The sequence below is a fragment of the Brachypodium distachyon genome, chromosome 3 (assembly GCF_000005505.3).
Source record: "Brachypodium distachyon strain Bd21 chromosome 3, Brachypodium_distachyon_v3.0, whole genome shotgun sequence".
Taxonomy (NCBI): Eukaryota; Viridiplantae; Streptophyta; class Magnoliopsida; order Poales; family Poaceae; genus Brachypodium; species Brachypodium distachyon.
In genome coordinates this window covers 54,370,502-54,392,926 of record NC_016133.3, presented here as the reverse complement: position 1 = coordinate 54,392,926, position 22,425 = coordinate 54,370,502, and the positions used below count along the sequence as shown (strand labels likewise).

General features: G+C 47.3%; 5 protein-coding genes across 7 annotated transcripts; 2 read left to right on the top strand and 3 right to left on the bottom strand.

Annotated features, from left to right (window-relative positions):
* The first annotated feature begins 431 nt into the window (after window positions 1–431).
* On the top strand, window positions 432–3,576 carry LOC100828698 (probable CCR4-associated factor 1 homolog 7). Its single transcript, XM_003570251.4, has 2 exons — window positions 432–1,547; window positions 3,199–3,576. Exon 1 carries the CDS (start codon window positions 568–570, stop codon window positions 1,453–1,455), a length of 888 nt encoding a protein of 295 aa, XP_003570299.1. The 5' UTR covers window positions 432–567; the 3' UTR covers window positions 1,456–1,547; window positions 3,199–3,576.
* Window positions 3,577–3,628: 52 nt separating this feature from the next.
* LOC100828396 (pentatricopeptide repeat-containing protein At5g27460) lies at window positions 3,629–6,033 on the bottom strand. The gene is made up of 2 exons (XM_003570250.4): window positions 5,661–6,033; window positions 3,629–5,214 (listed from the first exon to the last, which is right to left on the bottom strand). The coding sequence occupies exons 1-2, from the start codon at window positions 5,949–5,951 to the stop codon at window positions 3,958–3,960; spliced, it is 1,548 nt and encodes a 515-aa protein (XP_003570298.2). The 5' UTR covers window positions 5,952–6,033; the 3' UTR covers window positions 3,629–3,957.
* A 3,136-nt stretch (window positions 6,034–9,169) lies between these two features.
* LOC100828093 (DEAD-box ATP-dependent RNA helicase 1) lies at window positions 9,170–14,202 on the top strand. 2 transcript variants are annotated; one of them, XM_014899941.2, is made up of 10 exons: window positions 9,170–9,424; window positions 9,929–10,163; window positions 10,316–10,570; window positions 11,098–11,249; window positions 11,354–11,531; window positions 11,676–11,863; window positions 12,119–12,282; window positions 12,721–12,826; window positions 12,940–13,119; window positions 13,664–14,202. In XM_014899941.2, exons 1-8 carry the CDS (start codon window positions 9,282–9,284, stop codon window positions 12,723–12,725), a joined length of 1,320 nt encoding a protein of 439 aa, XP_014755427.1. In that variant the 5' UTR covers window positions 9,170–9,281; the 3' UTR covers window positions 12,726–12,826; window positions 12,940–13,119; window positions 13,664–14,202. The 2 variants fall into 2 exon arrangements, with proteins under 2 accessions (XP_014755427.1, XP_003570297.1); XM_003570249.4 differs by having other exon boundaries at window positions 12,119–12,323.
* Window positions 14,203–15,342: 1,140 nt separating this feature from the next.
* Window positions 15,343–18,792, bottom strand: LOC100827783 (transcription factor bHLH82). Its single transcript, XM_003570248.4, has 6 exons — window positions 18,277–18,792; window positions 18,075–18,182; window positions 17,738–17,803; window positions 16,730–16,795; window positions 16,539–16,607; window positions 15,343–15,949 (listed from the first exon to the last, which is right to left on the bottom strand). Exons 1-6 carry the CDS (start codon window positions 18,646–18,648, stop codon window positions 15,575–15,577), a joined length of 1,056 nt encoding a protein of 351 aa, XP_003570296.1. The 5' UTR covers window positions 18,649–18,792; the 3' UTR covers window positions 15,343–15,574.
* A 1,234-nt stretch (window positions 18,793–20,026) lies between these two features.
* LOC100827179 (protein POLAR LOCALIZATION DURING ASYMMETRIC DIVISION AND REDISTRIBUTION) lies at window positions 20,027–22,141 on the bottom strand. Of its 2 annotated transcripts, XR_002965709.1 has the most exons (4): window positions 21,709–22,141; window positions 21,244–21,623; window positions 20,428–21,153; window positions 20,027–20,318 (listed from the first exon to the last, which is right to left on the bottom strand). XR_002965709.1 is itself a non-coding variant. In XM_003572852.4 (3 exons), the coding sequence occupies exons 1-3, from the start codon at window positions 22,040–22,042 to the stop codon at window positions 20,794–20,796; spliced, it is 1,074 nt and encodes a 357-aa protein (XP_003572900.1). In that variant the 5' UTR covers window positions 22,043–22,141; the 3' UTR covers window positions 20,344–20,793. The 2 variants fall into 2 exon arrangements, 1 of the variants encoding a protein (XP_003572900.1); XM_003572852.4 differs by lacking the exon at window positions 20,027–20,318 and having other exon boundaries at window positions 20,344–21,153.
* Window positions 22,142–22,425: the final 284 nt, after the last annotated feature.

The window sequence follows — 22,425 nt, the reverse complement described above, 5'->3', positions numbered from 1 at the left end:
ATCTAAAAAAACAAAACAAAGAAAGGAATTACTCCAGTGGTCAAAATTGGTGCGTTTATAAATTTATAAATTTTACCCAGCACGGTGATTAAGCCATGAACACCTGTGTCCGGAACTGGATCCACTTTTTTCTTCAGTTTTCACTCCCTTTTTTCTTGGTTTTTGATGGAAATACACGGGTCATTACTAACAATTTGCAAATTAAAAGCCATTATTAGCAGCAGATCTCGTTTTGCTGAGTATTCTTTAGTTTCGTAATTCTTAACGCAAATTTATTTAGGTATGGATGTATCTAGACGCGTTTCGACCATTTAGAGAAATAATTGTGTCAAGAATTATGAACGGAGTATTAACAAATGTCTGGATCTATTTTGAATGTGCAGTTGGGTCAGAGATGCTGATTCCTAGCCGTCCATTCGGCGTGGATCTCAGGTCCCAGCCGTGGATTCGCGATAGAGGCAGAACCGCACCCCCACCTTCCCCGTCTAGAAATCCAGAGGGCTTCTCGCTCGATCTCACCCACCCACCCAATCCGACCAAACCCTAGAAGCCGTGGTGGAATCTGGCATGGCGATGTCGGATCTCGCGGCCGCGGTGATCTCCAAGCCCAGCGGCGGCGGTGGCGAGGAGGAGGAGGAGGAGGAGGAGGAGCAGGTGGAGATCCGGGAGGTGTGGGCGGACAACCTGGAGGCGGAGTTCGCGCTGATCCGCGACGTCGTCGACGAGTTCCCCTTCGTCGCCATGGACACCGAGTTCCCGGGCATCGTGTGCCGCCCCGTGGGGGTCTTCCGCTCCCCGGCTGACTACAACTACGCCACCCTCAAGGCCAACGTCGACATGCTGCACCTCATCCAGCTAGGGCTCACCTTCTCGGGGCCCACCGGCGAGCTGCCGGCCCTCGGAGCCGGCCGCCGCCGCTGCGTCTGGCAGTTCAACTTCCGCGAGTTCGACGACGCGCGCGACATCTTCGCCACCGACTCCATCGAGCTGCTCCGCCACAGCGGCATCAATTTCCGCCTCAACGCTGAGCGCGGTGTCGACGCTCGCCGGTTCGCCGAGCTCCTCATGTCCTCCGGCGTCGTGCTCAATGACGCCGTCTACTGGGTCACCTTCCATGCCGGTTACGACTTTGGCTACCTGCTCAAGATCCTCACCTGCAACAGCCTACCAGATACGCAAGCCGGGTTCTTTAAGCTGATGAAGATATATTTCCCCACTGTCTATGACATCAAGCATCTCATGAAATTCTGCAACAGCCTGCATGGTGGGCTGAACAAACTTGCAGAGCTGCTTGATGTGGAGCGTGTTGGAGAGTCCCACCAGGCAGGGTCTGATAGCCTGGTCACATCTTGTGCATTCTGGAAGCTCAAGGATTCGTTCTTTGCTGGATCAACAGAGAAATATGCAGGCGTGCTGTATGGGCTCAACGCAGAGAATGGTGTCAGTGCACATTGACCGATGATGCTATCTTTGAATTATAGCTTTGTGAATGGATTGATTAGGACAAAGTGAGAAATGAGCAAGCGGGCAAGATGGTGACCTATTAGGTTATTATGTTCGTCTCACTCAGATTCCATTTCGTTGGATGTAATTTGGACGTAGTGTTTTTTCTGTTTTTCTTGTCAAACTAGTGTTTTCTATTTATTATATTAGCTTTCTATGCGTCATTAATCCAATAGGAAATATCACCTTGAAAACTCAAAGCAAGAACTCTTCCATATGGATGCTAACATTAACACCATCAATGATGTTTTGTGAGGCAAAAATTGTGGATCTGTTGCTCTTTTGTCATCAATTTGTATAAAACCTATACCTGGATATTGGTCTTGGGTGATGGTACATGTAAGCCCTCAGAAATGTACATTTATATAATATTACTATAATAGAAAATACCACATCCATATTCACATGGATATTCTCGAAGGCTGCTCTTTTAATTACTCTCACAATATGAAAGGAACACAACATTGCTTTTGCACACTAAGAAAAAGTGTATCGTATGATATTATAATACCATCTTTTTAGCTCCATTTCTTCAGTAATCACAAATCAGATTTCTGGCTGCAATCTCCATTCAGATCTCAGTCATTATTCTGTAAAGTGTTTTTAGTATCCATAATACTCCCTCCGTCCAACAAAAGATGTCTCAAGTTTTTCAAAAATTAGATGTATCTAGACATGACTTAGTTTATAGATGCATTCAAATTTAGTCAAAGTTGAGACATCCTTTGTTGGACGGAGGGAGTAGAAGCTTGTCGATACCACCACTTGATTGAAAAATATATAGCTGTTAGTTTTTTTCGGGGGGTAAGTGTTTCTATTATGTGCTCGTCAGTTCCAATATCTATTTTCTGCCTGGTGCTGGCCTGGCCTATTAATTTCAAGTGGGTATTCCTGCAATTTTTTCCTACCCTGGGTTAATTGGAGTTAAAAATATTTCAAATTCATACTGCTATATATGTTCACCTGTGCCAATTACAAATCGTGCAAGTCCCAACAATTTACTTTCATCCTGGACATGTTTTTTTTCATGATGCAATGCCAATCAGAAAGAGTATGTCTGTCGTGACCTCCTGCTGGTGCTTATTAACTTGCTCTTCTGCACCATTCAAAAATACTTACTCTTCTTCAAGGCTTGGTTTTGGCTATTTACTTCTTCAAAGACGTTCAAGAGTTCTCACTGCAAGTATACATCCTTTGCTGCAAATATTTAGAAGGCTATATTGATGGGTGTATCCTACTAGCCAATTTGCTTAGCAATTTAGTATATTAAACTATTGAGCTCTTGTCATTGGGTTATAGCCAGTTGATTACTGTGTACTTTACTCCAGAGAAAAATACCAGACCATTTAGGAGTTAGGACTGATGGCTTTGCATATTCCGGAAGGTTATTGATCTGTATAATCTGCTTGTGTTGCTGCTGCTTGAGTTCAGCCAAAGAAAATTTGAAGGAAGCAATATCTTCTCAATTCTACATTTGGCAATGAAATCTCCATTTACTCCTTCTCAACTGATTCATTTACATGCTTATTAGTGAAGATTGTAGCAGGATTAGCTCGCGGAAAAAAACTAGGCACAACACGAATCGGTTTGCTTCCAAGACTTGTAGTTGTCAAGGCTTGAACATCCTGTTTTAGCTTGCTTGCTTCAATTTATTAGCCATTGTGAGCATAATTGTCTTTTCTTTGGGATTTGCAGGTATGCCTGGCACTGTACTTGACTAGTGTGCCAATCGTAAAGGGGGGAGCATTCCTGATGTTGTACTCATCTTGCTGAGGTATGCATGATTTTTCCTAAAGAAGGCTGTATTGCACCAAAGAATTACGGATCGACATGACCAAAATTGAACGTCGTCTCCATGGCCATGGCGTCAGCAGAACCGAGTGTGGCTTTTCCAACTATGTAACGATTGTCAAATTGTATAATGCTTTTTGAAATGTGTAATGCTTGTGGAATTGTAAAAAGACTTTTCCAACTGTGTAATGCTTGTGAAATTGTAAAATGTGTAGTGTGATTCCTAAGGATGACTCCGTGTCTGATATTTACATTGGATGTATAAAAGCACAGTGCTTTACATGTTTGGCATTTTATTGAAAAAATTGATTCAGCAAATTGGAGTTGCACAAAATTTTCAAGCAAGTCAGTTCTTAGCACTGTCAATCGTGGGTATCTGAGCTGCTATTAACCATGAATTTCATTGAATTACAGAGGAGGCACTGAAGACAACAAATAACTATACTAATTGAAAACAGTGAATCTAAAAGGGAGTGAATACATCAACATCAGTGCATCACCAGCATTCAGCTTTGCCAAAAATATGAAGCCCCCCAAGCTTCTCAGACTCTTCCACAAAGGGAAATTTGTGCCACTTTGCATTTTGCAGCTGCAACTGGCAACGATAGTCAGCTGAAAAATGTTGTTTATCATGTGATTGGCTAAAAGCTGTTGCGTTCATGATTATCCGCTGCCTGTGATATCTAGCTTGTTGGCACGTATGATCAAGCGGTCCATTTCCTCGTCCATAATTATCTGATCTCTGGCTATCATCTCCGAAATATTTGGTGGCACAGCATCAGCTTTAATGTATGCTCGAAGCACAGACTTGTACAGGGGCAAGCTTGTCAGGTTAAACTTTTGAAGAACCTTAATGTATCTATTTGCATCGTCCACATTGCCATGCTCTTCAAAGAATGTTGCGATGGCCTCCACCAGTTCAAGTGGAGGTCGCCAATGGCAGCTCTTCGACAAAGATAAAGCTTTCTTAATGGCATTGACAGCTTTGTCCATCTGCCTACTCTGAACAAATCCCTCCAGCAATATCTCCCATGTTTTGTAGTTTGGGTGTGCACCTTTCTCTAGCATGTGGAGATGGAGCCTCTCAGCCTTTTCGATCCACCCATTCCTCACATAAGCACCTAGAAGAACATTCGAAACCCGCACATCATTTTTCCTCCCGCACTCTGCTTCCCAGCTTCCAAATATCCACTCAGCCTGGGCAATGTCGCCAACCTTTATCGAACATATGATAGTGCTCATGTAGTTTGCAGAAGGGATTCTACCAGGGACACTTTTACTAGCCTCCCACAGTCTCATAACCCCGTCGCTGTCATCCAGCCTCGCATAACATGTCATTACAAAAGAGTATCCTAACCGTTGTCTTGGTGATAATTTTGTTTCGGCTGTCCTAAGGCAGGCCAGGGCTTTACTATTTAGTCCATGTTTAATGAAGATGTTGGCCAATGTGCAGAATGTGCTCCAACCAACCTCAACCGTACCATCATTAACCATCTCCTTGAATACTGATTGTACTGACGCAACACCCAAGACAGAACATGCGTTCATCCAAAGGTTATATGAGAGGACATTTCTGGGAATGTTGCTCCGTTTCATGAGATCAATTACAGCAAGTGCCTTCTCAAACTGACATGTTGCAACATAGAGCTTCAACATTTCATTGAACGAGTGAGGATCGACAGGCAGCCCAATGCTCTGCAGACTAGCCATAAAGCTCTCAGCTTTCTGAACATTTCTTTCAGCAACATAGCAATGGAGGAGAGGGAATGATGCAGCTTCCCTACAAGCAGCGTTCCGTAGTTTCTTGTAGTATTCTTCAGCATGACAGGTACCATGCACTTTCGCAATCAAGTCTAGTCTTGCTGCATGATCCAATGGTGATAGGTTAAGATCTTTTCGTGAATCCATCCATGATAAAATCTGCATCACAATAATTTCGTTTAGTCTGTACCAATTGTAATTTATAACTCTAGACTAAAAGAGATTAAAGCAATCATGAGCAGCCAACCGGTGAAAGCGTCATAATTTAAACTTGAGAGTTTTGACCGAACATTACGAAGAGTTTGAAATTTGAATGATCAGTTCTCCTTTTGCAATCAAACAGTTACAAAGGGTGTGAACTGTCTAAATAGAACGGATTAATTAGTTCTTCTTTTGCAGCAATCCCACCCCAATACTTGATGCCAGTTAATAACAGCAAGAAAACAAAGGTGAAACAGTTTGTAGTGCTCCTTCGTAATAAGATGTCGACTGAGGAATGGCGGCATTGATTCAGTAAATACAAGGATTTTTGGCAAGTAGATAGGCGAACAGCCTAAACTAAAAACAGAGCATCGAGCACACTGCTAGCTGAAGGAAACGCTCACCTCGAGGGCGTGGTCGTAGCGGCGCGCGCGCCGGAGCTGGGAGACGGCGCGGCGGAGGTCCGGCCGCGAGACGTGGCCGCGCTCCTGGGCCCATCTCTCGATGGCGGCGGCCACGGCGGACCCGCGCGGCGAGCGCAGCCGCAGGAGCCGCCACGGGAGGAGGTCGCCCTCTCGTGGGTCGGTGGTCGGAGCGGCGGTGGAGGAGAGGGGTTTAGGGTTCGGGCGGAGGGCGCGACAGAGGAGGGGGAGGAGCAGGAGGCGCGAGCGGCGCGCGAGAGCGGCCATGGCCATGGCGGTGGGCCCCGCTGCGGACGTGTCCTGGACTTCATTTTGTGCATTGACCACCTATAATCCGTGCACCACGCAAATCCAACCGACTCCGGCCGTAGCACGAGTGGGGAAAGAAAGAAAATGCGTTACGGAGTCCGGATCGGATTCTGGCCTTCTGGGCCGCGTCCCCGTCGATCGATTTAAGGGAACCACGACAAGCTAACCCTCTCGTGTAGTCGTGTTGATCAGTAATCCTGCGCTAGCTAAGCTCCGTGCAGACATACGTGCGAACGATCCCTGAATCCAGGCTAAACTGATGGCCAAGCGCGGGCGCTCCGACGACGGCACGCGCGCCGTGAAGCGGCGGAAGCAGCAGAAGCGTCTGTACGTGCTGGTGGACGACTGGGAGCGAGGCTACAGCGTCCAGAAGCTCGACACGGACGCCATGGACGCCGACGACGACTCGATCAGCAACCTGAACGAGATCAAACCGACGCGCTTCAGGGATCCCCCGGTGGCACGCATGGAGGCGCAGCACGCGCGCTCCTGGAGCTTCGTGGCCCACGGGACCAAGATCTTCGCGATGCAGCCCAACAATTCCAGCCCGGCCATCCCGGCCCTGGACGTGGCCACGCTGTCCACGGCCATCTGCCCGTGGCCCCCCTGCCGCTGCGACTTCGGCCGGCCCCTCTTCGTCTCCCTCGCCGGCAAGATCTTCCTCTTCCTCTCCCTCCACACCTACTACATCGACATCAGCACCAGCAGCAGCAAAGCAGCAGCGGCAGCAATGCCGGCGTCTTGGACCACGATCCACGAGCGGCTGCCGTTCGCGGTCACCCAGGTCAGCTCCTACGCCACGCACCCGGACGGCCGCACCCTCTTCGTGTCCGCCGGGGCGAGGGCTTACCCGGACCCGGACCAGCGGCAGCGGCATGGCACCTTCTCCTTCGACGCCGGCATCCTCCAGTGGACGCACCACGGCGAGTGGCTCCTGCCGTTCGAAGGCCAGGCCTTCTTCGACCGCGCCCTCGGCGGGGGCGCCTGGGTCGGCCTCTGCCGCATCGACCACGACAACGGCGGCGCCACCGCGGGCCGCCTCTGCTGCTGCGACGTCGTCGATCCCAATTCGGGCTCCACGGCCACGCCGGCGCCGAGGACGAAGCTCTTGGAGGAGAAGCTGTTCGACAAGGCAGGGCCGGGGCTCCCGACGCTGCACGTGGGCGCCACGCTCGTGTCCATGGGCGGCCGCGGCGAGTTCTGCCTCGTGGAGTCCAGGATGCACGACGACGTCCGGGACATGCTTCGCGACTACTACCCTCGCGAGCAGCTGGACTGGCGGGCCTTGAGCCGTCGCGTGCTCCGCGTCACCGTGTTCCGGCTCGGGTTTGATGAGGCCACGGGGGCGCTGCGGGTCGTGTCGCGACGGCGAACCCGCCGCGCCGCCAAGGTGTTCAGGCAAGCTCACTGCTGGGGAGGGCCTTCGTTGGACCCCATTGTGTTCTGGATCTAGCTGTAGCTGCTAGCGGTCCTTGAGGAGAGAATTGCATGGTGGACTGAGAAGTCTGAGAGTTGACACTTGTAGGACTACTCCAGTAGGCTGCTAGTATGGCTTAGTGTTCCAGTCGCGGCTATCTAATGACTTAGGGCTGGTAGTATGGCTTAGTGTTCCCGGTCGCGGCTATCCAATGACTATACACTAAGTCATGTTTAAATACATTTAAATTTTGACAAATTTGAAACATCTTTTACTATACGGAGGAAGTAGGAAAGACACTTCCACACGGGATAGTAGGTGGATCCATTGTTCAATATGTGTAATGCAATATGTATCTTACTCTGTGTTACTATCTGTTGTAATATGATAAAATCCTTACATGGGCCGGGCCGTGATCCTACGTGACGACGACCAAGTCAACGAATTCCGAAGACCGGTCAAATCGCCGACAAGGCATAGCCATGCCAACTAGCCACCGGTCAAAGGAGTCAAAGGGTAAGCCCTCCAAGCCATGGTCAAAGGAGCTAGAGTAAGAACCAAGAAAGCTCTAGGAGCAAATTTACCACCTTACCCTCACTTTCCCTCTCCCTCAAGGGTAGCCATAGTCTTTTGTCATGGACCCCTAAGCTATAAATACCCCCCATGGAGGCATGTATCATACACACTCTATGGGAATAAGATCAAAGAGGATAGGGCTAGAGCAACTCAAGGAGCCCGCTCTCGAGTGCTTGGGTCGAGCCCAGTCTCGCCTCGACCTCGGGGACGCAACTTGGGAAGCCTAGTTTCGAGGTTCCGGGCCGTTTAGTACGACCTCGACTCAAAGTAGAGCGATCGGGTTAGAGTCTCTAGTACTTGGGAAGACAAGTTCGGCCTAAGTCCGAAGCGGTCCCTAGAGATCTCTCACTATAGGCGACTTGGGAAGACGAGTTCGGCCCAAGCGCTTGGCTAACGACCCCCTCGAAACCTCTCCTAACATAGGACTAAGTCGTACCCGCAGGGTCGACCGAACCTATTCAAAAAAATATCGACGTGTAAACTTGTCCCAAGTGTACGGCGACCTTCGCTATAAGGCCAGCGTACACCCCCTACACCTTGTTCTCGCATTCATGCCATCGTGCATTGGCACCCCGTACTCCTGTTATTTTCTAGAACAACAACACTATCCATTAATTTGCGGTTGTTACCTCTTCCATTTATCGTTCCTCTCTTCTTTGGCCACACAATAAAATAAACAAAACAAGTGCAAAAAAGGAAGAAGAAGAAAACAACCAGTGGTCCAGTGCCATTATCTCTTCTCTTGTCAAAAGAGATCGATTTTCTCCTGTCTATAAAAAGATCAACGTTGGTTATCTCTTGCCTAAGAAAATCAAGGCCAATACGATTTTTTAGTGTAACGCCAATTACGGATGTAAGCAGGATCCCGCTTATGTCCCACTTCTAGTTCATAAAGGATTTGCTAGTTCAAATTTTTGACTCAAAATATGATCTAAAATTTAGAAATTGGTCTACAAGTGGGGTTTCGGTGGGATACACTTGACACCCTGTCGCCAATTTGTTTTTTGTTTTTGAGGGGGTCGCCAATTTGAACTTTTTTTTTGAGAGCTGGTCGCCAATTTGATTTGTTCCCGCACGCCACGCCGAGGGGTTTCCGTTCAATATGTTGGGCCTCATTGGGCTATCTCCCTGAAATGTCGGCCCGGCAACGCGGCCCGCTCTGTATAGCCCGCCATCATTGTCCTCGCCCCCGCTCCGCGCCCTAATTCGCCGCGACGCCGCCGCTTTCTTCCCGTGCTCTCGTCAACACCGGCGCATCCTCCTCCTTCTCCTCCTACTCACTGGTTGTCTGGCTCCGTCCGATGGTTGCCACGGAGAAGAAGGAGCAGGAGAAGGATGAGGGGCCCTCGAGCCGCGTGCCGCACCTGCCGTGGATGCGGTACCCCGTCGACATCGATGGCTTCTCCGGCTGCCCCGTCGCGCGCCTCCCCCGCCTCGACCCCAGGTACCACGCTCCCTCCCTGTTCGTGTTATTTTCCATCACTTTAACCAGCGCTTCACTGGCCTCGGACGCGAGCTCTTCGGCGGCCGTAGTAGAGTAAAACAACGTAGTTGAATGCATAGCTTCAGTTTTGATTATCCGTTGATAATTAGATGGAGTAAATTCAATGCGATGCTACTTACTTTCCATAATGAAGGACTCTGAAGTACCTTTGTTTCAGTCAGGTTGCTTGATGAATTTGTAGTGATGGATTCTGTAATTTGATAGCAGTGGCGTAGTTGCACTTGACTGAATACCTTCTGCTCTTAGTGTTTAGGCTGGTTGCAGCAGTTCCTAGTGCAGGTTCTCTTGCATTTGTTGCATCTATTTTGTTCAGTCCAAAGCGAACTAGCAGCTTCACGTGTTTTGCACGTTCAGTTTGGTTTATTTTGCTGTGGAGCTACAGAAGTACCAATTATGTATCAGTTTAACTCTGCACACATCTGATGGCTTTGTTTGCGGTTACAGATTGGCAGAGGCAGTGCAGAGAATGGGAATCGAATCATTCTTCTCTGTTCAGGTCGCAACATGGCTAGAAACAATTGGCCCTGGTGCTTTTGAGAGGGATATCTGTATCAATTCCCCAACTGGATCGGGTAAAACTCTCGCTTATGCCTTGCCTATTGTGCAAATGCTCTCCACTCGGAAAGTAAGGTGCTTGCGTGCTTTGGTTGTGCTGCCTACACGGGATTTAGCATTGCAGGTTTGCATGATTTCTTCATACATTGTATACACTTTTGTCTGCTAGTCTGTAATGTCAAGTTGTCAACAGCCGTGTCAGCAATTTGTCCATTTCATATTCTTCAGTTCATCTTAACAAATGAAAGTTAAGAGTGTTTGTTAATTTGGTTCCAGGTTAAAGAGGTCTTTGATGCTATTGCTCCTGTGGTGGGCTTATCAGTAGCTTCAGCAGTTGGTCAATCATCCATAGCAGATGAAATCTCTGATCTTATCAAGAAGTCCAAACAAGAGCTTTACGCAACTCTTGACGAAGAATATGTCGAAATGGAACCACAGACTAAAGTTGATATTTTGGTGGCAACTCCTGGAAGGTTGATGGATCATATTAACATGACAAAAGGTTTTAGTCTGGAGCATCTTCAATACCTGGTAGGCTTAATAGCAACAATTTCTGTGTCCTGTTTGCACACTTCATTCTCCATACAATGGACGAACGAGTTCGTATTTGAGCCATCACAATGCTCTGTGGAAGGATTGACTGTAGTACTGTTTGTGCATGCATAGTACGAAGTAAAATATTTACAAGAAAATATTACTATTTATATTCTTTACTTATATTATATGTTGACAAGGTACTATTTCAGCTGGTCTGTATCAAAGTAGCAGCAATACATGATTTTTTTTTTGGGTTAACCGAAATACACTTCCTGACTCAATCTGCTGTGTTAGACCCTTGCCATCGATTTCTTTCAAGCCATGCAAGTGCAGACTATAGTTGCAACATAATCTGGCATATACTGCTTGTGCAGTTTTCACATAATTGTTAGACCAAGAGGGTCAGCAGTTTGTAGAATTAGTCTATCTAGGCGGGCATATGAAGCTTAATCATAGCATGTAGAGTGTACTTCTGCATCTTATTGGTGCCTCATATTTCTTTTTGAAACTTTGGATTTCAGGTTGTTGATGAGACGGATAGGATGTTAAGAGAGGCATATCAATCCTGGTTGCCAACAGTTATCCAGTTTACTCGCTCGACTAATCAAAATCACCCCTGGCGTGACACTGCCGGGCAAACTCTATTACATCCATTGACTACCAATCGAAGATCGTAAGCTCTACTATACCAAATTACACCCTTATATTGTTCTGTCCATCTTTTATCATTTTACATTTCGGTTGAGGATTTTATTAATCTATACTATGGGTACTTAGGGGTGTCGAGCGAGGGTTTAAAGGTAAATGCTATCCAAGACTGGCAAAGATTGTTTGTTCTGCTACACTGACTCAAGATCCTAGCAAACTTTCTCAGCTTGAGTTGCATCATCCCTTATTGTTGAATAGTGGGAAGAAGCGTTACAGAATTCCTACAAAACTGGAGTCCTACAAGCTGGTTTGTCTCCATCTCTGTGCAGCACCTTAACTCGTTATTACTTTTTCTTGCTGCTGATGACTGCTGATACATCCAAGATGTAAATGGCTATTGGGAGCTGAACTGTGCTTTCTCATTCACCTTGCTGCTTTGCTGTTATTGCAGATCTGCACAACAAACTTAAAACCACTGTGTCTCATTGTTCTTCTCCAAGAGCTGCATGGGGAGAAGTGCTTGGTTTTCACTTCATCGGTAGAATCAAGTCACAGACTAAGTACTTTGCTGGGATTTTTCGAAGACTTACCCTTTAAGTTTAGTGAATTTTCACGTTTGCAGCGGGAATCTACTCGAAGGTAAATTACTCATATTTGTTTCCTGTTGGAAATCAAAGTTCATTTTTGTGGAGGCTGCTGTAAATAGCCACAAGATAAAGAAATCTTGCAAATAACCAACTGTGCCTGAATATGCCTTGTATATATTTTTTGGTGCATGTGTGTGTTCACTTGAGAAAACAGCAATACTGGTATAGCTAGGTTCTGTTGAAGGTGGAATGAGATAATGATTTGCTGAACTTATTCTGACTTGTGATATAAATTCTCTCTTTGCAGGAAGACACTTGCAGATTTCAAGGAAGGCAAAATAGATGTTCTAATTGGTACTGATATAATGGCTCGAGGGATACATATTGATGGCTTGAAATATGTTATCAACTATGATATGCCGCCGTACGTGAAAACATACATCCACCGAGCAGGTCGAACTGCTAGGGCAGGTGAATCTGGTTCTTGTTTCACGCTTTTAAGGAAACACGAGGTAATGATTGTTTAACAGTAATGATAGTAGTTACCTTTTCTGCTACAATGCTTGCAGTGCGTTTATTATTTAACAGCCCCAGTGCCCCACCATGGTAATGTACATGTCATGACTATGTGTCAAATGCAGAACAAAAACTGATCTCATATTCTTATCCCCTTATTGCTGGGTATGATGCACCACACAGAACAACAAACTGAGTATTTTTATTAATAATGCATGGACCACTTTAATACCTGTTTTGGAGCTAAACATATTTTTTACTACCAGATATATAAATAAGTATGTAATAGCTGCCTCTTTATTACCAAAAGAGAGCACAACTGGATCATACCCAGATCAGGTGCGATATAATTACTCTCATTTTATCTGGTTTGCTGAGTCAAATCTTTTGCAGGTTAAAACTTTTGACAAAATGCTAAAAAAGGCAGACGATTCTAGCTGCAGTCTGCGCTCACTACCCGACGAATCAATTGAAACCTTTCGCCCAGTTTTTTCCAGTGGTGAGATAACAGCCCTATTTTAATCACTGCTGTTGTGCTAGTACCCATATCTTATGTGTTTCATTTATTCTAACTTTCTTGTGTTTTTGTTTTTCTGGCTGGGTTGTTAAAAGCTCTAAAGAAATTGGAAGAATCTCTGGAACCAGAAGCATCAAAGAAATCTAAGTCAGGAGATAAAATACCAAAGTCTTCTAAAAGAAAGAGAACCATCCAGACGTGAAGTAATACATTAGTTGAAGTTCTAAGTTATTCTCCTTAAGATGTTGCATCTGCATTTGGTATACATAGATTTGGTGAGTTCTACTCTCTAAGACATCACACAGTTTCTTGTTCTATAAGCATTTCTATATGTACCTCTTGTTCTATAAGCATTACCGGTTGGCAGTTTGGCACACCATTGTCCAACAATAGTAAATGAAAGGAAAAACCGTTTCAGGAGCCAATTGGTTCCCAGCAAAATTGTCTAGAGTTAACATGATAAACTAAGTGGTTGAAAGTCGGTTTGGCTGATTGAATCTGGACATTTATTGTTAAAATCTGGTTCACACACTGATTAATTTGAAAGATGTCACCCCTAAAAAAAAGTAAATTCAGGAAGCCAGATGGAGGTGGAGATCAAACCTGCTGGTTTAATTTGTTTCCTCTGTATTTGACTCTGATTTCTGTTTGGAAATCTGTCATGACTCTCTAAAGAAACACAATTTCATCTAGTTTTCTCAACTAATCTCCTGGGTTCACTTTAATCCTTTTTTCCGACTACCAGCTCCATAATAATGCACAGACCTTGAGTAATTTCTTTTAATCAGCACTCACCAGCTGTGTTCTTTCTTCTTCCAGCTGTGCTGATTGCCACACTGCCTTCACCATTTTACACTTCAGGAAGCAATGTCCATCATCCTCATTGAGAAGATGACATACGGGGCAGATTTTATCAAGTATCAACATCCATGCCTCATCCCATCAATTTTATTCTCAAAGATGAACTATCATTTTCTAATTGGCATAAAAAGTGAAGTACCTTGCCAAGGAGAGGTAGAGCCCCACAATTTCCTCCAAGGGAGACTGCTATTTCCTTCTAGTATGTTATTCAAAGCTGATGTCAGTTTATGTGAAGACTCACCAGCTTGGCAATTACAACTTTTTCTTAGGGATGCAATAGCAACTTGAAGCTGATTTCACTGTACACACCCCCTGTCAAAGTGCCAGGCTATGAAATCTTTAGCATTTTCTTGTATCTGTATTTGAAGAATAGCTTGCACATCATCCCTTTCAAATATTTAGCATTTGCGCATATTCCACACATCTTTGGGTAATTTTGGCCCCTGACAATTCTAGAACAATTCTAAAACAGACTCAGTAAAGATAATCCAAAACAAGAGGGCGTGGCTTGTTGGGCTTGGTAATCCATTTGTTGTGCTATCTCCAAGCATCTTTCTCCATGCCTGCAGCACGCGGCTTGCTTTCATGCTCGCTACAGTGAATTTCTCCTGCTTTTTCACTAGGGAAAGCATCATCGTTCCCTTCTGCAGTGTCAATGCATCCACTGTGCTTTTACTCGTTGGAGCTATCTGCGCGAAAGAGAAGTTGGGCACCTTCCTGGCAAATGTATACTTGAAATGTTCTATTGAAAGGCACACTTTGAAATGTTCCTCTCTGCACTTCTCAAAGAGATAGCTTGTTGGTACTCCATTATTTTCTACTTAATGACATTGGTAGAAAATGGCACACTAAAATCTCCAAAAGAGGAGCTAGAAGCCTAGAAATCCCTTTGCCTTATCTCGTTGTTTTCTTTTTATTTCTGATAATTCTGTGTCCTTCGTCTGCGCCCCTGCAGAATTTGCATTCTCCTGTGGCCCAATACTAGATTACTTATTAATTTCATCAACTATAGGCTGCTGGTGCTCCTGGTTGAGCAGAGTTGTCACTGCAATTTTCTCACAAGCACGGTCAAATATGCCCTTCATTTACATCACCTGTCTTGATCCTTCAATCTGTTCGTCGCTGTATCGCACCAAGTAATTCCACACATATTTGTTTTCTCTTGTCATTTAGTTTTACTTTGAGCAAGCGTACAGCGACGTGCCAGCTTTAGACAGGATGATAGGGACGCTACAGCTTGATTTTTATATGGTTATAGCAAGCACGAGCATTTCTTAGGATCATTTAACTTTCTCTACCTCGTCATATAGCATGTTCAACGGTGTCGCTGTCCAACATCGTTTGCCGTCTCTAAATATTTTGTGCATGGCATTTCAGTAAACGCCCCTATATAACTAATGCTATCTGGTTGTCCGAAAAGCGTCTGTAGAAACAGCACATATAGTCTTCTTATCTCGTGGTTCCCACATTATCTTTCAGTTTATTGACCAAACTTTGCATTTGTACCATTTGTAGTTTATGAAAAACTTTGAATACTTTTGGACTCAGAATATGGCAGGCCACCAATAGACAAATCATTTTAGTTCGTCCTTATCTCCATCCAAAAGAGGAACAACAGCTCCGCGACAAATTCAATATAAAGAACGCAAAAAGGATACCATAAAAGCTACGGAGTACTGTATTGCTTAAGAACAGGTAAAACGTAAAGGTCGAACTAAAGGTTGGATGATTAAACATAATTTCTTATAAACAAACAGAAGGAGAATATAACAGAAAAGAGAGAAGCGCCAGCTGACAGCTCTACCCCCAGAATTACACAACCTTTCTGAACTGACCCTGACCGGAAGAATGGCCGTCCAACTTCACTGTCTACCTCCCACCGGCACCGGTATCTTTGTTGGACTGGGAGTCACCGCCCGTGGAGCCGTTCACCAACGACGGTGGCGATGCAGGGCTACCATCTGCACGTAGAACACCTCCGCCTCCGGCAGTAGCGTGGCCCATGCGGTGGGGAAGGAGGGGCGACGGCGAGGTTGCGGAGGAGATTAGCGAGGCAAGGGAGATTGGCATCAGACAGAGGCCCTTGCCCTGCAGGTACTGCATAGCGGAGCCCATGTCTTCCTCCATCAACCTTGACACTTGTTCCTCCGTCGCACGCAAGGTGCTGCCACCACCATTGTCGTCGCTGTTGCCGGCATTGCCATCCCAGCCACTGCTGCTGGTCCCATCTCCGTTCCCATTATCCTACAAGACACAAGTTTTAAAATTTGATGACGCTTGCAATTGAGCAAATGATTGAAGTATAGAAAAGAAACCGACATGCATTTTGTTAAAGTGCTGGGGTGGTTAACTTATACTCTTATAGTAGATGGGATATGTTCAGAAGTTAGCACCGTACATCCTTGGTAAGCTAGTACTAGTAGCTCTTTTGGTGGCTTCCAGTTCTCCAGATGCCAATGTTAGAATCTTTGATAGGATTTTACATACTTTATATATTCTATCACGTAGACTTCAACATGGATCCACCTTTAGACAAAAATAGTCATTTTCTTCTTAGAAAACTAAAAGCTAAGTGACTCACAATCAATACACCAACTTTAAAGTCGACAGAATTATTTGTACCTATTTGCGCCGAACCGATGGTCAAAAGGCTAATGCTTTTGTTGTACACTTTGTGATCTAATGGACATCATTAGCAGATTTCAGGGCTCAACAAATTCTGCCAACGCAAACTACCGTCTGTGGCTACTAGTTGTTATCGACGATCTAGTTTTCTGGTTTTTTCGTTTCAAAATTAAGTTTTACGGAATGGAAGATAGTGTAATATATGAACCTCTGGTGACATGTTAGCAACCAGAGGGGCAACGGCACCAGCTCCACCTAATCGGCTCATGCTGAGAACCTGCAGAATTGGAGACATCTGATCAGGAATCACTATTTCCATGTTTCAAGTACCTATTGAGTAGCAACATCTAAGAACTCATCGAGTGGTAAGTAACCTAGGTGTAGAATAAGTTTAATCACCTTGACTTGGACCTGGAGGAACTTCACATAATCAATGATCTCATCGAGCATCGATGCCTTGTCGGTCTGCAACAAAAATTCCATATTGTTATTCCAGTGCCAGCAATCTGTGCAATCTCCAGTTTTGTGTTATATGCCCGTCTTGTCAGCTAAGACACGACAACTGATATCAGTTTTTATTCCAAAGCCAAGCAAACAGCATTCGTTATTGCTTCAGATACTCTAAACAGTGACTACTACAAACTGTGCAAAACAAGATATGTGATGTGCCATCGGAAGCTCCAGAAATATCAACCATGGCATGAGGTGGTGGGGCGTGCCCCTGTCCATCTGGTTCATAGAGAATATCAGAAGCTGGAGCACTAGAAAATGCCCCTCTCTCTGGCCCTAGTGTTTTGCAGTCATGGAACCCTAATTCATCGGGTATGTCTCAAAGTTCAAACATGTGGATCAAACGTATAATATGTTCAATATTCTAGGTTTCAAGAACATAGTGTTCAATGAAATGATCATCAAGTCCCAAATTTGATATTCATTCCCCTCAATTTGGTGTATCTGGTTATCTGTAGTTGCAGATGTCAGTTTTTGCCCCTATGGCCCTGACTAATCAGGGCAATTACATGTCTGATCCCCCTTTTCCTACTGCTGCCTGCGTTGCTAGCACCAACCACAAGTTACTAAACTAGTAAGCCAAATTGATCCTCCAATTGAGGGCTGACACGTAACCTTATCCCCTCAATTAGTTAAAGAGTAATCAACCATATAGCTCCAACTTACCCTGCTTTCCTATTCCGTCAAGCACTCGATATTTTACAAAACCACAAAAACAAGATAGCATCACAAGCTATACTATGATAAACCAGCTTTGCCCCCAAGGCAATAATGCAGGAAACATGGATGCATTTTTCACCACATTTCAAGGAAAGCTTCCTGCTTTGTTGAAAGGGAGTGGAAAGAAGAGTGGAAAAGGCAAAAGGGGAATGAGAAAAGGCAAGAAGTTTCGGTCACCTTGTTGGCGCTTGGGACCAGCTCCTGCAATGCCTTCATCCTCTCCGCTATCCTCTCCCTCCGGAGCTGCAATTGCAAACCAACAGAGGTCCAATTAAGGTGCACATATTTATAAGTTGCTATATTGAGTCTGCTTACACCAAGATCGGAGACGGATTCGCAGTGAAATTTCAAGAATGTGACTGACAGTTCAAAGTGAAGTACTGTACTATTGAACTGGGTCTGGGTGCAGCAATTTTGGAGCTCGAGGAGCAAGAAGTCAAGAACAGTAGGCATGTAGGAAACAATAATACAGTAATAATTTGGGGGAGAAGGGAAAGGTGGTGGCTGAGCTTACACGTTCGGCGATGCTGTGGGGGTCTGTGGCCTGCCCTCTTCTCGCCCGCACGCGCTGCCGCGGCGGGGCCACCGCCGGAGGAGGAGGTGGCGCAGGCATTGATCCGGCCTTGGGCATAAGTAGAAAAAAATGGAACGAATTTCTTAATTAGCGCAACTGATCAAAATCAAACCGGACACGCGCTGCCTAGTACTTGGCTCACCTGCCCGAAAGGTGTATGAACAGCGGCGGAGGCGACGCCACCATGCATTCCGGCGGCCACGAAGTCGTCCCGCGACCGGTCCGCGAAGAGCGGCAGCGGCAGGAACCCCCCGCCGCCGTCGAGTCCGTGGCTTCGGAGTTCGCCCAGGCGGAGCTCGTCGTTCCCGCCGCCGCCGCCGCCGCTGATCTGGTGGTGGCGGAGGCGGGAGGCGAGGAGGGTGGACTCGTCGTCGTCGCCTCCGGCGGCGGAGGGAAGCTCCCAGGGCGGCTTGGGGGAGGCGAGCTCGGCCCACGCCGGCGGCAGCGCGGACAGCATCTGGTCCAGGAAGTCGTCCTGCCCGCCGCCGCCGCCGCCATGGCCGGCCGGCTGCATGGGCGCGTCCGTGCTGGTTGCAAAGATGAGGAAGAAAGGTGCTTAGCTAATGGCGGACGCCCGAGGAGGAAGAAAGGTGCCCTGCTGTTTGTGCCGGTCACTTCGGATGTTTGTTTGTAGACAAGGCCAGCAAGCTGGTACATATGGAGCAGGACAGAGCAGATTTACGGCGGACTTTATCTTGGTCGTCCCTTCGGGTCTCTGGTGGGCCATCGTTGGTCGTTTTTAATGGAAAATGGAATTACACACATTGCACTTCCGAATACTGTCGGCCCAGTAGACGGTATCGTGCTGGGCCATTCTGCGCAGCTCGTCTGGCCCAAAACGATTTTTTTCGAAATGGCAAAGGATCTCTTCTCTGGTCCATGTAGTTGGCCGGTGGGCCCCTTTCTTAAATGGCTGTTTTGAAAGGAAGGCATGGCTAATATACTTGGGCGGGTTTTTGCGCAACAAGCTTCCGGTGCTCACTGGTAAAAAAAGATAAAAAAGAGCTTCCGGTGCTCTTGCTTGGTCTGGGAGTTAGCAAGCGCGTGATCGGAGTAAGCTCACTGTTCGACGGAGACCATCGGCGCGGGATTCAGTAAGCAATCCCCCTTTGTATTTCCTCTTTGCTTTTGTAGGGGAGTTGTTTTCCCCCTTTGTGCAGCATCAGATCTGTTAAAAATCTCTTGCTGGTAGTGTTCTTGATCTCTTTTCGTTTTGATCGGCCATGTTTAGGACGGACAGCACTACGATGCACCAGGGGGAGATCGTATCCGGTGGTATAGACATCAATGCCTTGCCTGCGGGTAGGGGTGCAAACGGGATCCTGCGAAAATCCCGCTTCTAGTTCATTATTTAAATTTTCTATTCAAATTTTTGCTCAGAATTTGAATAAGAGATTTGAGAATTGAATTAGAAACCGGACTTTCACGGGATCCCGTTTGCACCCTTACCTGCGGGCTATGAACAATTTGGTTTCGAGGACGAGAAGGGAGCTGCAAGTGCTGACAATACTTCGGCCCCTGTTTCTGATGATACCCAATACACGCAGACCAAGATGCTGATCCCCGGTTCCGGCTGGAGGTAAATTAGATCCCTCCCAATTTTTAGAAGATGCGCTTGTGGTTCGATCGGTTTCTGCATGGGGTGCGTGCAAGAACAACTGATTGTGCCTGGCACGAGGTGTGGTTGCGTGGCACTGGTTAGGCTCCTTTGATCCAGCGACAATGGATGGTATATAAGCGGGCACAGAGATATGCACAACCACCCGTTGTGAGACACTTGCGGCGGGAACCTGCATTGGCAATCTCATAGGCATATTGACAAGTACACCAAAGAGTTAGTCAAGCATCTTCGAGAGAATAATGTTTTTTTTTGGAGGTTCGAGAGAATAATGTTAGTTTGGGGAAAGCATACAACATTATTGATAGTTTTTTTGGTAGCATGGAGAACATTCCACACTAAGGACGCTATGTGGGGAAATTAGTCGTGAAAATTCAGACAACGATGTTGTGAAGACGATAGAGGTGTTTAGCAAGATGCTCGACGCTGATCCTGACTTCAAGTACACTGTCCAAATAGACGACGACAGCCGAATTAAGACCTTGACGTGGAAATCTGGTAGATGTTGCGAGAAATATGTATGCTTCGGGGATGTAATCACATTTGACACCACATGCCGAACGAACCTGTGACGACAGCCGAATTAAGACCTTGACGTGGAAATCTGGTAGATGTTGCGAGAAATATGTATGCTTCAAGGATGTAATCACATTTGACACCACATACTGAACGAACCTGTACGACATGCCTTTCGCGTTATTTGTTGGTGTCAATAACCATTTCCAAAGCATCATTTTTGGTGGCGTCCTTATGCGGGATGAGAAGGAAGAGAATTAAATGGGTTTTCCGGATGATAGGCGGGAAGGAGAAACATCCACAAACCATACTAACAGGTAAGCTGTGCTGAGAGGTGAGGTTTGTCACCGGAGGTGAAATGTTTCGTCTTCCTTTCGCGGAGATGCGTCAAGCATGCAGGAGATCGAGTACATGGCGGATGGTGGCTGCAATGGAGGAGGAGAAGTTCCAAGGATCGATTTGCACGAGTCCGTGCAGGTTGGATAATTCTACTAGTACCAGCTTAAGCTTCTTCTTTTTCTAATTCTACCTGAGCCGGGACTCGTCCTCGCGGCGGGAGACGAGCTTGGCGGTGTCGCGCCACCGGGACACCTCGCGCTCCTTCTCCCTGAGCTTCCTCCGCGCGCGCTCCAGCTCCGACTCCAGCTCCGCGATCCGCTCCTCGTGCCGCGACTGCAGGAGCTCGTGCAGCCTCCTCTCCAGCTCCCGTGCCGGCACGCCCGTGTGGCATGCCACCCTCTCTTCCTCCTCCTCCGCCTCGTTGTCTTCGTCTTCCTCGCGACCGTGCTCTGACCTTGCTGCCCCGTCGTCGATGATCGCGCTGCCGTTCTGGAGGACGCAAGCGGGGGATTGGTTCTCCGAGGCCACTTCGCTCTCCGCCTCGGCCTGCCAAGTGCAAGTGCCAAGATCGACCAGAATACGTTAATCATGACTCGTCAAATCTGGATCCGAGATCGAGCATTCGAGCGCACTTACGTCGAGCAGTTGATGATCTTGCCGAGGCGTTGCGCATTCCTCGTCGTCTTCGTTGGAGGCGAGCTGCAGGCGCGTCAGCTCCGCCTCGAGCTCCGCTTCCATCTGATCCATGGCGGCGGCGGCAGTGCGCGAACAGTGGGACGAGGCGTCCTCTTCCCCGGCGCCGGCGAAGACGGTCGGCTCTATGACGACGCTCGCGCTTTCGTCTGCGTCATTGCTGCTGCTGCCGCCCCGGCGCGCGGCCACCTTGGCGTCGAGCACGAGGCGCTCCATCTGGGCGCGCAGCTCCTCCATCCTGCTCAGCTCCGCCGCGCCCTTGGATAGCAGCAGCACCAGCCCCGCGCCCAGCCCAAGGCTCGCCGCCGCCGCCGCCTTCTTCCCTGCGCAAACACCATCCGCCATTAATCTCTCTCGGTTCGGCGATCACGAATTCACTGGTCTCTCCATGGACGCGCACGCACGTACCGAAAGAGCTTCGCGGCGGCGACTCGCGAGCCTCGGCCGCGTGCCCGCCGACCACCTGAGGTTGAGGCGCGCGCGTCCAACCCGCCTCGTCTTCCTCTCCGGCGTATTCCTTCCCAGATGCGCCTCCGGAGCAGTACCGCGGGAGGCGGAAGCGGCATCCGAACCCGCCGCCACCCCTGCCGAGGATGCGCGAGAGCAGCGACCGCGGGGAGCGGCACGCATCGCGCGGGGCGCCGCCGGTCTTGGTGAGGAAGGCGCCCACGGTGGCGGGCGAGGAAGCCGGCGAGGCCGACAGGCGCGGGGGCAGCGGCAGCGTGCTGCTCTCGGTCGCCATTGGTGACGATGGATGATGTGCGGAATTGGAGGGGATCGACTCGAGCAATGTTTGGAGGATCGGTCGATCGATGATTCAGTACTACATGGGTTTGATGATGGAGGCGCGCGCGTATTTATAAAGGAGGCGGGAATCGTGGGGGTTTAATGTCGAGCGTGGTTAAACCTTCCATGTCTTTTGACTGACCAATCACTCGCCACTTTCCCACGACTGGATTGACTGTAAAAAAAGATTAGCAAAGAAACATTTCCTGGATCCCAATTTTTAGATTCAGTGAATCGGAATTGTTGTGAACTTCTGATACAGAGTGAAAGTTCGTTCTCAAGCAAATGGTTTAGATTTTTTTTCCACTCTCAAACTAGGAGCGTGTCAAGATTAGCAAC

Excerpts from the sequence above, each read along its gene's own strand:
- LOC100828698 (XM_003570251.4), top strand. The coding sequence starts at position 568 with ATGGCGATGTCGGATCTCGCGGCCGCGGTGATCTCCAAGCCCAGCGGC.
- LOC100828396 (XM_003570250.4), bottom strand. The coding sequence starts at position 5,951 with ATGGCCATGGCCGCTCTCGCGCGCCGCTCGCGCCTCCTGCTCCTCCCC. Across the intron at positions 5,215-5,660 it reads GCTACGACCACGCCCTCGAG|ATTTTATCATGGATGGATTC; the intron begins GTGAGCGTTTCC and ends ATTGTGATGCAG.
- LOC100828093 (XM_003570249.4), top strand. The coding sequence starts at position 9,282 with ATGGTTGCCACGGAGAAGAAGGAGCAGGAGAAGGATGAGGGGCCCTCG. Across the intron at positions 12,324-12,720 it reads CGCTTTTAAGGAAACACGAG|GTTAAAACTTTTGACAAAAT; the intron begins GTAATGATTGTT and ends AATCTTTTGCAG. Across the intron at positions 12,827-12,939 it reads TCGCCCAGTTTTTTCCAGTG|CTCTAAAGAAATTGGAAGAA; the intron begins GTGAGATAACAG and ends GGTTGTTAAAAG.
- LOC100827783 (XM_003570248.4), bottom strand. The coding sequence starts at position 18,648 with ATGCAGCCGGCCGGCCATGGCGGCGGCGGCGGCGGGCAGGACGACTTC. Across the intron at positions 17,804-18,074 it reads CCCACAGCATCGCCGAACGT|CTCCGGAGGGAGAGGATAGC; the intron begins GTAAGCTCAGCC and ends TTGCAATTGCAG. Across the intron at positions 16,608-16,729 it reads TCCTCCAGGTCCAAGTCAAG|GTTCTCAGCATGAGCCGATT; the intron begins GTGATTAAACTT and ends CCAATTCTGCAG.
- LOC100827179 (XM_003572852.4), bottom strand. The coding sequence starts at position 22,042 with ATGGCGACCGAGAGCAGCACGCTGCCGCTGCCCCCGCGCCTGTCGGCC. Across the intron at positions 21,624-21,708 it reads GCCGCCGCGAAGCTCTTTCG|GGAAGAAGGCGGCGGCGGCG; the intron begins GTACGTGCGTGC and ends GTGTTTGCGCAG. Across the intron at positions 21,154-21,243 it reads AAGATCATCAACTGCTCGAC|GCCGAGGCGGAGAGCGAAGT; the intron begins GTAAGTGCGCTC and ends TGCACTTGGCAG.